Below are 13,323 nucleotides of genomic sequence, written 5' to 3'. Positions count from 1 at the left end.
GTTTTTCTTGGGTTAGATTGCTCCTGTTCTTGGAAATAGTGCTTTAACGCTGCATGTAGCCTTGATGGAAAAGTGCACATTCAATCGTCTGCTCTTTTCCACACACATTATACAGGCACAAATTAACGGTGATGGAGGGACTTAGTAATTGGATGCTGGGTCTGATTAACCAATAAAAAAGCATTTTGAAAAGCATTTTGGTGGAACTTTGATCAGTTTTTTTCTAGACAGACGATATTAGCTTCTTTTATATGCTGCTGCTGGTTTACCCTTTATGCTGGGCTATAATTGCCTTTAATAGTATGAATGCAGTATAATTGTAGTGACATTTCCCATACTGACATCCCCTGTCATGAGACCAGTGAGTCAACTTGTTGATGAATACTGTATGTAAATGTGAATCCATCTGCTTTGCTTCTGCCGACAGAGAGATTTGTGTGCATTTTACCAAATGTATTGATATTTTCAGCTCCTGAAACCAAGCCGAGTTGAACCGGGGGTCAATCCACCAGTCCAATTTGTCGGTAAACGCAGACTCATTCCCCTCAGTGATTCCAGTCAATAATGTTTAACCTCATGTGGAAAACAAAGGCAGGGAGAGTAGTACTTACAGACTTGAGAGCCACATTCACCAAGTGTAGTCTCACATCAAAAGCAAGGAGCATGTGTCACAATCATCGGTTATGGTATTTATGCAGGCATGAAAGTTGCACATCGATAGCGTCAGCGTGGCAGAGCGGATAAGCCTACAGAGGAAAGGCTAAAGTGGATTTGAAGTAGAGGGGGAGGATATGAAGGAGCAGATAAGAGTTGAGGGCTTTTTTGGGGATCTGACACGTTGCAGTGTGAGGAGATATTGTCTGCCTTTTATTCATACAACCTAAACATCCAGGACTGCTGCACAGCTATTGTCAGTAAACACAAAGCAACAGCTCAGCCTGCACTCTGTTTAAATGCGCTGACAGAGAATTTGATGCAACTTTTAAACACAAGTCATTGTTTTTATTTGGCTGCCTTTTTCCCCACCGCCTCACACCACCTCAACTTTTCTTCTCGTAAATGTTTCTTCTCTGAACAATTCCAACTGCAGCTCGATCAGTGATATAGAAAAACAAGTACTGAACAGCATTTTATCGGTGATTGCAGCTTGCAGGCACCAGCATTTGTTTATTAGCGCTAACAACATGGAGGACATTTTCCATCCTTCTTTCCCAATGACCCACTGATGACAGACTGCCTAAATCAAAGGGTGAATCTAGCAGCAGCATTAGAGTAGTGACACAGCATTAGATCCAGTAGCACAGCGCAAGACAAACGCGCCTGTGTCGGCTTTCCCTGGTAATTTTCAGTTAAAGTGTAAAGCTAACTGCTTAATGCTTTGACAGTAACTAACAAAGTAACTAAACCTTGTAACTCAACAGTTTAGCGCATGTTTTAATAAATGGTGATCAGAGGGGGACACACAGCTCTCACTGTCAGACATGCCTGGGCTTGAATTGTTGTTGTGTCCACTGCCTGGCATTGCTATATCATCTTGATTCGATACTTTTATATGACGTAAAAAACCTATACCAGTAGGACCATATGATATGGGACAGCCGCACTGAGATCATTAATTTAATGCTACTAAATATCTCTCAATTTCAGGACAAAAGATTTTGCCTTTTATCTCAGTGCACATATCTGACATCTGCACATTGCACTGGTACAGATTAAACCAGTAAATCCCCAAAACGAAAGCAGTGCATGACTGAGGTTGATTGTTTTCAGGTGTCTCTGGGGATTATATGAAAGCTACATTAAAATGCATGAGCATGAAGTTATTACAGTATATTCTTCGAGTTACTAATCTAATACTAATTAGTACTTTAATAGTGCTTAAATAGTTCAAATAAATTCCACTACAACCATTTGACAACAAGCTACTCACCATGTGTTTTACTACATTAGCTTTAATTCTCATAATATTAATAACTTTAAAGCTCCTTTCATGTGTGTCAAGCACAGTTGTAGCATGTACAAAAAACACCGTCTATCTCTGCTTTAACATGTGACATTTTCATTATTACCCTCGGACGATCAGTGTAACACACAGAAGCAACTCTTCCAATTCCTCCCCGCACACCGCCTTCTCCGTGTCATAAGAAGACCATCCCAGAGACACACGTCAAATTCACTCTTAATTCTGCCTTAAATACAGTCCCCCAAATTAACTGCAGCTGACATTAGTGAATTAGTTTTGAGCCTTTCCAGTGCAGCCCATCTCCAGGACGACAGACGGAGGCTATTAAGAATTAATTAACAACCCTGCAATTAGTTTTCTGGTTTCAGTGTAAAAGGGATTCATTCTCATTCCAGACTGCAATCTCCTAAAGCTACATGTGTCACGGGGGTCACATAAGTAGCACGGCGGCTCTGTTTTGTTTTCTTTGTTTCATTGTCCACGAGGACTTTGTGGCAAGAGAACTTTATATCTGTTTCTGAGACCTTGAACTGTGAACCGCTGAACACATTCCTGTGTATGAAAGGAAAGGAAGGCACATGCAGAGAGACCCGGCTGCCTGGTGTTGTATCAGCACTGCCTGTACTGTCTCAAACTGCTGTATAAAATATGCCTCTGAATCAATGGTGCTCACTTCAGGACACTATAGCTTTTATCTGAACCTCCCGCAGGCAGTCAGCAGCAAGGTGGGGAGTAGACACCGGAGTGCATTCACTGCCTCGGGTTCTGTCTTGGCGTAATAAAGGAATATTTCATGTGTGACACTCACACAGCCTGTGGGCGTACATTATCTAAAGCAGACTTTGAGTTAGAAATAATTAACAAAAACATATTGCTTGTGCCTTCATTGAATTGCGTGTGCCGTCCACTCATCCTCATCCTCGCACAGCGCCTCAGCTAGGAATAATCCACTGCACATGCTAATCACTTGGCGATTGATTTGGCCCTTTTTGGTCCAACAATTTCTGTAAACCACCGAATTGATTTGAAAGAAATCAATTAACAGCTCAGGGTAGGTAAATATGAACAAAATTATGGATCGCTCTGTATATAGTATGACCATCTGAGCAAATTCTTGCTGCAGCTTGTGTGCCCGCGCCGAGATGCTCAGCGGGAGCGAATTCCAGTACGGTTCAAGTAGCCCCAGGTGAATTCTGATAACCAGGCAGTCTGCAGTGATAAAGCTATCTTAGATCCATCAAGAGGAAAATGCACTTAACCCTCTACATCCAGCCCTGCCATTTTATCAGCACCATAATGAAAATTGATAAAAGGGAGCTGTCTTATCATAATTCCACATACATAACAGCAGGGAATTGCTATTTTAGGAGGCTACAGGTGAAGGAGATGAGTGGAACAGAACAGGCAGGAAGAAAGAGTTGCCTCCCAGTTGCAGATCAGATGTTATCGATGGAGGAGCTAACGGTGATGCAAGTACAGGCCGTTTGTCGTAAGACATTCTTCATAACTGGCCAGATTGTCGCTGTCATCGCAGGGATGCTGGAGCTGAGCAGCGCCTGACTCAGCGAAATCCTTGGCCCTGCAGCCAGGACTTGCACAGAAATAAAATCCTGATAAGCATTAAAATGTGAGGGAGAAAAGGGGGCACGGGGAATTATTAGAGAGAGCGGGAGCGAGAGACCCACATGTGAATAGGAGATTATTACGGAGACAATGAGAAGACGAGAGGAGGAGAAAGGAGCTGCATGAACCCACTACATGCTGACGCCATTTGTTTGTGTCCCTGTGCATTTTATTAAGCCTCTAACATTAAACAGATTTAGCGGGAGCAGCCAAAGTCATGAAGTAATTATGCTTTAGAAAACGCTGTGATTAAAAGCGCTTGCTTAAACTATCAATCCACACTGTACTGCGTTTTCTTGTTTATTCCCAGAACATGCTGCTCTGAATTTACCCTCTAGATTCAGAGGAGGGATGGAAAAAAGGGAAAAATTCATAAAACATTTTAAAATGGAGATTTATCCATCAGGCTTGCATATAAAGTACACAATTTGCAAGCTCATTGATTTCCTGCATAAAGCATGTCCTTGAATTGATAGGTGTAATAAACATACGTTGAGGTCACTCAGAATCGTGGATTCTCTCAAATACCTGACTCAGTGCAGATAAAATGAATGTAAATGCGCTATAAGAAGGAGGATGAAAGAGGAGACTGTACGAGGGAGCGGTCGATCAGTGAAGACAAGCAACAGTATCTCTGTGGAGAGCACCGGAAATGTCTTCTCTGTTGGGATTCCTTCCTCCAGCTCACACTGCGCTGAGGGCTCTCTTAAGTGTCCAGATACCCCACAGAGGTGTTGATTAAGTCAAGCTGAAGGCCAAAGCCCGCCTGCAATCGAGAGCCCCCGGCTCACTCAGTGGGCTATCAGGTGACCCGTCTCCTGCTCATTCGTTTTCCAGTCAGATACTGATGCTGAGAGGAGCTATTAGAGCCAGCCCCAAAAAGCATTCTGCTGGGTGGTGATAACTGGCAGGTACCACGATGTGGAGAAGGAAGGGGAAGAGGGGTGAGGAAACGGCAGCACTGGGAGGCGGAGGAGGGTAAATGATCTCTGAAGGCCATCTTATTAATGGAGGCTTTTCATTACTAGCACTAATGCAAATGATTGGTGGGGCTAATGAGCTCGAAGGTCTGTGTGAATGAGGGCTCTGTGGAGCGGCAGTGTGTGATGATCATAGCGGGAGACAGAGGTGATGAGTTTTGAACATCGTATCTGTTCATGATGAACATTTTGCTTGTACAAGAACAGAAGGAATAGAGAAAGGAATGGATGAGTGAACTGATGGGTCGGTGAGTCAATTGTGCACAGACTCGATATGGCAGCCCGCTACAGGCAGGAGGGTACAAGATGAATGGTGAAGTAGAGGAGCGTATTTCACCGTCAGCGGATTGAAGTGAGGTAAGGCATGGAAAATGTCTTGATCGCCTTCTGTACGCTCTCGGTGTGTGTAAGCTCTCAGGAGACGGCGAGGCGCGACGCGTTCTTTGAAGGTGCGGCATCCCCTCGTCACATGTCACAAGGGTTGCATTATTTTACATTTAAAGTCTTTACCAAACATGATGCCTAGGAAAAAAACCCTACTTTTTAGTGTTTGCAGTACTGTGTTAAAAACACCCTTGGTGGCTGCTGTGAACCTGGCGTGTAGAGGGATTTAGCCCGATTTACAGCATGGCGTGTACAGGATCAGTTCTGGCTCAGGAGTGTCTCATCTGGTGTCTCTCGGGGGAGCTGTGGGGGAAGGACCAGAGGCCACTGATTGATGGTCAAGGACACTGAACCCCTCCCACACCCTCTGCTCAGAGGAGCCCATCTCTGAAGCCACGTCCACAGGGGGATTGGGATGTTGCCTGGCTGGCTGCCGTCCGTGTGCCGCTAGTGACAGGCTGTTTGGAGGATACAACCAACTCTGTGAATCCAATAAAAGATAAATGAATAGATTGGAGACTTCATCCAATACAAAAACATGCACGTTTGTTCGATTTGTCTTCCTTCATGTGCTTTATTGAATGTATACAGTATAAAGCTCAAGGAAAGGAAGCCAAAAGTACCAGTGTGTGTTGGTTAAAGAGCTGAAAAGTAGTAGGGTCGGGTTAAACTTTTTGTTTCTGCATTTGTGCCTGTGTTGTAGGATGATGGGATTTCAGTTCATTCAAAGGCTCCATAGATTGCACAGGTGACTGATTAAAGCGTTGATATGAACTATAAAGGGACCAACAGCAAAGATAGCCCACGTTCCCGAATAGATCTTCACCTGTGTCTGCAAAGCCGCCCAATTACCTCACACTATGGATGTTTTTCATTATGCTATGTGAGAAAGGATGCACCTGTGTTTCTCCGAGCTCCTCCAGAAGCCTCCGAGCTCCTCGAGGTACATTTAAACGATTGAAAGGTCCTCGTGATGGCAGAGGGGGAATGAATTCAGGGTCATAGGAGAAGATAGGACGCGGGGAAGAATAGGTTAGCATAATGAAAAGCACCCTATTACTTAATAAACAATGGCATTCCAGCAAATTACAGTGCAGCGCAGCACTCGAGATAATACTCGATACAAAGCCTGCATTGAGTGCCACAGTTGCAGATTTCAGTATGATTCATTATCTGTGTCAACAGAGACTGAAGTTCAAGGCCTTAGCATTTGTTGTGCATATGATATGTGGGTGACAAAACTGCTGTCGATGGAGATTTGGGAGAGATAAGGGGTAGGGAAGGACGAGAGAGTGAGAGAGAGTGCTTCATACTCCAGCTCACTATTTACAGCTAATGGCTCCAGTCCAGAATCAGGGGAGAGTAGCAGGGATTGTTATTTTCATATGACTCTTGCTACAGCTGGAGAGGCTTTAGTTTTTCATTTCAATTCTGTTGCAAAACAGTAATTGAAGCATATCGCTTTCATCTCCACTTATCTCCTCTGCTCCTCTTCCCTTTGGAGCGCTGCTTGTCTTCCCTGCGTTTGCGCATCCTTGACACTATTGGTTTCTCTATGATATATTGTCTGGTATTCTGGTACTTCATTGTAGCTTGCTGCTGATGTACATGGCAATTAAATTCAAACCCCAAAGAGGTAGAGCTCAGTCAGCCCCCCCGCCCTCCTGCATCCGCTGCTGCCGTTTCAGCCTCACTTTCACCCCCCTTTCAATCACTGTCCTTTTTTTCTCTCCCCGCTTTCTCCTCCTTTAGTTCACCCTGCTTCTCCCCACATCGCTCTTTCTTCTGCACTGTCTGTCTCTATCTTTCTCCTTCCATTCCCTTCATGGTAATAAGCAGAGTAATAGTATTGCAGGCGGGTCCTGGTTGGGGACTTAATTAAAATGGCAAGTTACAACCCACACAGTCAAAACAATGGAGGCTTTTCGCGGTGACATGGGGAGATATTAAACAAGCCCAAAATCAAGCACAGAGAGGAGGCAGGGACCGGTAACTCTGACTATACCTCAACCTCACTTAACACTTCCCTTCCTGAAGTACTGAGAGGTTTATTGTTATGCTCTCAGCCCAGTCAACATTAGTCATTGCAGAGATCCACTAATTACTTCGTGAGCTCTTTGAACTGCTGCACGAAAAGCACTTGTGCACAAGATATTAATGTGATTACTGCAGTATTTACTGAGCCGTAAACTACACTGACTCTGATGAGATGAGAGACTGAAGAAGGCAAATAGTGACATCTGCCTATTCCCCCTCCCACCGCCGCTACCACTATACGCACACACATAAACACACACACGCAACACAAACAACACCCAGAATGATTTCGCTAGCATGGCTAGCACAATGCTGCGCGCTGAGGCGCAGGCAGCAGTGGGCCGGCTGAGCAGGACAGGAGCTGTTGCTATGGTTACCATTTCTCAGCTCGCTCTCGCAGCCCAGGAAAACTGTGTCATTATCCTGTACTTTGGATAGGAGGTGAGGGAGAAAGAGAGAGAGGACGGATACAAAGACAGAGAAAGAGGTGGAAAGGGGAGACAAAGAAAGAAAGGCGAGAAGGAGAAAGAAGAGGGAGGGTCTGCGGCTCACGCCGGCCAACCATAGACATAAACCGTATATCATCGCACATCAGACACATTAAAACTACTTACAGCAAAGGTGGAAAAACACTGATTGTCTTGTTACAGTAGAAGGTCCTTCTAGTGAACCTCAGGTCTTTGCAATTATGGGGATGTTACTTCGACACGTACCACCGACCTAAACGTTTTCTGCAGACTTCAACGACACCGGCCTCCCCCGGCTCATCTCTATAAATAGATTCTGCATATCTATTAACCAATCACATCTAGGCAAGCTTTGACTGCGCTAAGTAAAGAGCACGTATGAAAAGAAAGGAGAGAAGGTATTTGCTGAAGTCATCAACTATCTTATTTTATCTGCATTCGTAAAGACAAAAGAAGACGATGGAATCCTGGCCTGGATATGCGCCGCTTCCCCAGAAAAAGATCACAAGCTATTTAGTAATGGCTCGAGGAGAACAGCAAAAGGCTCCAGGCCAGCTCCCCACATCCCGGCCCGATCAGACATCTGTGGGTTGAATCTGATCTGCGAAGGCCCAAACCTGCACAGGACCCAAAGGATCTGGTGCCAATATCCCACTGCCGCCAGACACCACAGGACAACCCCCTGGGTCCCATGTCCATTCGCTGACAGGTCCAAGCTGTTTTGGCAGCCCGGGGTGTACCTTTACCATATTCACCGGGCGGTTTGAATGTTGTGGCGGATCGGTGTAATTGTGCACCTCTGTTCACTGTTTTTTTTCCCCTTTTTGTTCCCCTTTCCATCTGTCAGACAAGCTTATAGTTTTCACTCTAATAGGTAAACAACTTCAGCGCTGACAAATAATACCTGAAAATATCAGGTGATAACGGGGTGGCTTTTTCCCTTTCTCTCCATCACAACTCCTGTGAAAATTGTCAATAACAAGCTATTATGTCGGCAAGAAAAAAAAGATCAATCTCTGCATCATTGTATTTATTTTAACACACTAGCGTTCATGTAACACTCTAATGGCAACCATTGCAGGTTCTTATTGAATAAATGCATGGCCCTCACTACCCGGGGCTGAGATTCTTGCAGATCATGCATCTCTGACCTTTGAAACGCCACGAAAACGGCTCGATATGTTGGCGACGGAATCTGGGTTTCTGCGTGGTATGTCTGCGCGTTCGGTTTTGTCGTCATTCACTTTGGGCTGTGTGTTTGTGAGGTCCACATCAGAGGAGTTACATTGTGAACTAATTACATGGCTGTGTAAAGAGGCACCCTGCTGATATGGGCTGTGCACCACATGATTTCCCCTGGTGCAGCAGAGCCTGTTTGTGCTGCTTTGCCCACTTCTTTGTGCAAGCATGCATGTGACCTGTACATGCAGGTTCATATATATATATGTGTGTGTGTGTGTGTGTGTGTGTGTGTGTGTGTGTGTGTGTGTGTGTGTGTGTGTGTGTGTGCAGATGGAGTGTTTGTTTTGTAACCTGTGAGGTGTGCTTTATTGAGCCAAAACCTAAGAGTGTGCCTGTGATGAGGAGGCAGAGTAGCCCTTTTCCAAATGAAAGGCTGCCCTCTTCCTCTTTGCCCGCCTGACGCAGCTCTCCGGAGAGACCTGTTCATATTACTGTGGCTGTCTGCTGTTCAGAGAAACACAAACAAGCCAAAACAAAGCCTCCTTCAATAGCAATGTTACAAAAGACCTTGTTCAGCCCTCAACTGTTCTCCACTGATGACTTTTTTGGGCCACTAATTTGAAAGAGGGAAAAGGGGGAATAAGTGTTTTGACACTCAACTAAAAATAGATGAGATGGAAGAAAGGTTTTTTTCTCTTTTTTCTGGACTCTGGTGCTGCTACTCCTGATTGAACTGTATGTCCGGTTAAAGTTGGATTTACTAAATGTTTTAGCTGTAGTGGTAGACAGAGTGCAGTATGTGCTGGTGCACCACTGTTTTCAAGTATTAAATGCTGTTAAAACCATAAGGTCCCAGTGGAGTTTCGTGCCAGTTTATTGGAGGAAATATTACATTTGGAAAGAGAAAACTGTAATCTGGCCGCACCTTTAGCGCATACACATTTAGAGCTGGCACACCTGAAATATCTGTCTGCTTTAATAAAAAAGCCAAATTTTATATATACATACACAAGATGCAGTCTGCAGTTGAATGCAGTCAAATCTGTTGCATTCTACATACACATAAATTCTCAACTACTTACATTCAGAGTCCAGCCGCAGGTCCGAAGCACAAATTCAGACATTTCTCCACAAGTGTTGACATTGTTGCTGCAGGGGATTCAACTGCAAAGTGAGATAGGCAATGGGTACGCTCAAGTCATGTGACCTGTTGAAAAGAGACGGGTTGCGACCCACACAATCACCTTACAATGGAAAGGTGATTGCAACACCCTCACCTAGAATGTGAGGGTGTTGGCCGTTTAACATCTGGGAGACCAGCAGGTCAACATAACTACTTGCAATCAGTTGCCAAATGCGGAAAAATTGTTTTCTAGTTAATGTGACTGTATTAAAACATCACTAATGTCATTATTCCACCTGCACTTTTCCTGTGATGACAGGTCAGAATGTCTGCAGGGAGTCAGGGAGCTGTAGATGATGTCACAAAACCCTCTGGGTGTGTCCAGCCACCCGAGTGTTCAATAACACTAAGAGGAAAATAAAACAGCTGTCGATCAGGTCGTACACGCCCTCGTTCATTTCGGAGAAGTGATCTGATCAGACAGCATAACACACCAACACCTGTCTCGGTTGACTATTACTGCTTTAAGCCGCAATTATGGGCGACGCATTCGTCACCGCTCGCTGCATAACCATTTATGCCCGCTGCAGTCTGCTTCTAAATGACAGGTGTTGCAGCACAGGAAAAAAACTAGATTACAAAATAGAAGAATATAAAACAGAAAAAATGCGACCATGGTGGCGTTTTCAGCTCACTGTTGTCGAAGGTCTCATCTTCTATAAATGTTGCAGTGATCTCCCTCTGAGAACCTCCTCTGAGTTCAGCAGTAATGATGTCACTTCTGGATGTTACATTTAATACCTTATGAAGCCAGTGCGGTACAAAGAACTGGTAAAGTTCACACCAGTGGGTGAAAAACTTACTGGCTCATAGTGTTGTACTATAACAGTAGTAAATGTGTCAGGACAGTTTTGGATGGTCACACGATCAGTGATCTATAAATGTGTCAGGAAAAACTTAACATTCAACTCAGTTACATACTATGGCGTTAACATTTTACTCACTCTTGTCATTGATTGATTGATTTTGATGATTATTTTTCTTCATTTGCTGTTTTTAAATTTGCTCTACAAAGAAGTCGACTTTGTTTTATGTTTTTTGATCTGAGTTAACTTTCAGCCATTTGGGGCTTGATTTCTGGTTGTGTTGCTGATCAGTTAAATTACCAACAAGATAAGACACATCATCAAACTGGCCTTCAGCCCCACAAAGTGTGCTGTGATATCTTGAGATGCCCGACAGGATAGTCTCAGAGGTGTGCAACATGTAGTTGACCACATCACTTACTGACTTCCTTACAGAACACTAATCTCTGACCATCAACAGGCCCCCTCCCAGGGGCTCCCTCCCCAGGTCTGGAGGAAACTGAGAGCTGGTCTAAGGAAAGTCTTGGATGTCACCAACCATTTTACTGAGACTAATATCTTTTTGACTTGGACGATACCACCTCTTTCATCTGTGGGCTGTTTTTCCCATTAATGTTTTTTATTAATTAATTTAGAATTTTTTCTTAAGACCCTCCCAACAGATTCCTTCCACTTTAATTCCTTCATCTCATATAATTCATTATGTAACTATACTCAGATTTGTATCCACTCATTTATTTAATGTAGTATGTATGCATGTCTATTGGTATATGTTTGTATGAATGCATTGGTGTGCAAATGCGTATGTAAAACTACTTATGTATGCATATGTTTATTAGTGTTTCTAATGTCTTTATCTTTTACAGCTTGTCCTGTTTTCCTTTATCTATTGTAAAAAAGGAAAATTACTAAAAGTCTTGTGAGTTCATGTGTGGTAATAATCTCTTCTGATAGCTTTACTACATTTAGTTGTTCATGAGATTATAATGCAGCCTTTTTACTAGTATCAGAGCTTAACTCTGTCTCACAAGCTAACTGGAATCAGTGGCAGCGGTACAGTAATTCCCATTTTTGCTGTGTCATTTGGACGCGCCACGCCAAGTTGACCGCGGGGTTTGAAAATGGTCAGTGCAGCGAGTGAAAGTGCAATCACAACTAATCAGAGCTTCTCTTGTTTCCTGCCCACAGCGCCCAACACTGCACCCTATGGGAGCACAGGAAGTGCGCACATCTCGCTGGCCTGCCGGTACCTGGTCATGGCTCTCTCCTCCTTCATCAGCGTGTACTAGCAGAGGCCAGCCCAGACACAATGACTGTCGAGAGCATTTATGAATCCTTTTTGACATTGCTGATGGCTGGAATCCAATCTGGTACAGTTTGTTGAGCTGTGGTGGGAAAATAATCAGCGTTACTTTTTGTGTGGGGAAATGTTTTTTTTTTCCTTTTTTTTAATCTTATTTTCTTATTTGGTGAAATTTCTGTAATGTAAATACTATGATGTTTTTTATTATTATTATTATTATTTCCTCTTTATTATTTTTTTTCCTTTTCTGATTGATTGACCAGCTTGTGAATCAGTACTCATCCCCAACCCCCACACCAATCAACAGCCCCACCCTCCCCCACCCCTCGAACCTTTCAAATGAGTTCCTTTCATGCATCTTGTCCCTGCGAGGCGATGGCGCAAAATTGACATCTTCACCCATTTTTGTACACGACTAAAAAAGAAGCAATTCCGCAAAGTCTCTCAGTACAAAGAATTACCATACCAATGTTGTATTGAATGTATTACCGGCTGTTGAACAAAGGAAAGACATTTAGATTCCTAACAATACAATTTTTGATCATGGAGTGCGCTCTGAAAAAAAAAAAAACAGTTAAAAAACAACAAAAAACCAACAACAAAATAATAATTAAAAAAAAAAAAAAGGCAGGGCGTTTTCAGGACCTGTATTACTCACGATTACTCAATAGATGGATGAACAGTGTTCAAGGTGTGTTTGCCGTATCCTGAAATGGGTCCTTCAGTTACTATGCCTGCCTAATCGCTTCAATCAGGCAGCCGTCAAAAGTAGCAAAATATACTGTATTGTATCTTTATATTTTAATATAGCGTAGGCTTTTGTTTTAAAGTGGGACCAGCTTTTCTCATTCGACCAAGAGCATTAACACAAACCATGACTTTGTACGCTATGAAAGGAGGAACATCGCCGCCCCCATGTTTACATTTTTCTTGAAAATAGAAATAAAAAAGTATATTCTCTGTTTTTTTCCTTCTGTTTTGTCTTGCTTTTTTTTCTTCAGCGAGTCAGTGTATGTGAAGAATATGACAAATTGTTGCAGTTAGGAAAAAGGCGAGGCCCAAGTTGAGTTTCTTTTTAGTTTGCGCTCCACCTCCAGTAGGTATCAGGGCAGAGCGCTTTGTCTCTGAATTCGCTGCGTACCTACTGATCATCTTTGGCTGAAAACCCACAGCTCCGTACTGTAGGATCGGTTTTTTCGCCCCCAACTTTGGGTATGAAACTTGGATAATGGAGTCTGGGAAAGCACCGTTCTGCTGCACTGCATTTTATTACTCTCCTTTCCAGTGCAGAGAATTACATGCAGAAATATGCCCCACTTTCTTTTTTTCCCCTTCAAATAAAGAGTCAAAGCCATATTTGGCTAAGTGCATAACCTACAAAAAACCTACAATAAT

The 13,323-nt window shown here is 43.4% G+C and overlaps 1 protein-coding gene across 2 annotated transcripts in view; it reads left to right on the top strand.

Annotated features, from left to right (window-relative positions):
* negr1 (neuronal growth regulator 1) overlaps positions 1–12,771 on the top strand; it is a 181,500-nt gene extending 168,729 nt beyond the window's left edge. For both annotated transcript variants that reach the window (XM_004561477.5, XM_004561478.6), the window contains one exon: positions 11,814–12,771. In XM_004561477.5, the coding sequence (XP_004561534.1) occupies positions 11,814–11,914 (101 nt within the window). In that variant the 3' untranslated portion in view covers positions 11,915–12,771. The remainder of the gene's footprint in view (positions 1–11,813) is intronic.
* The last annotated feature ends 552 nt before the right edge of the window (positions 12,772–13,323 follow it).

This window comes from Maylandia zebra, linkage group LG15 (genome assembly GCF_041146795.1).
Source record: "Maylandia zebra isolate NMK-2024a linkage group LG15, Mzebra_GT3a, whole genome shotgun sequence".
NCBI classification, from domain to species: Eukaryota; Metazoa; Chordata; class Actinopteri; order Cichliformes; family Cichlidae; genus Maylandia; species Maylandia zebra.
This window is presented reverse-complemented; position numbering and strand designations above follow the sequence as displayed.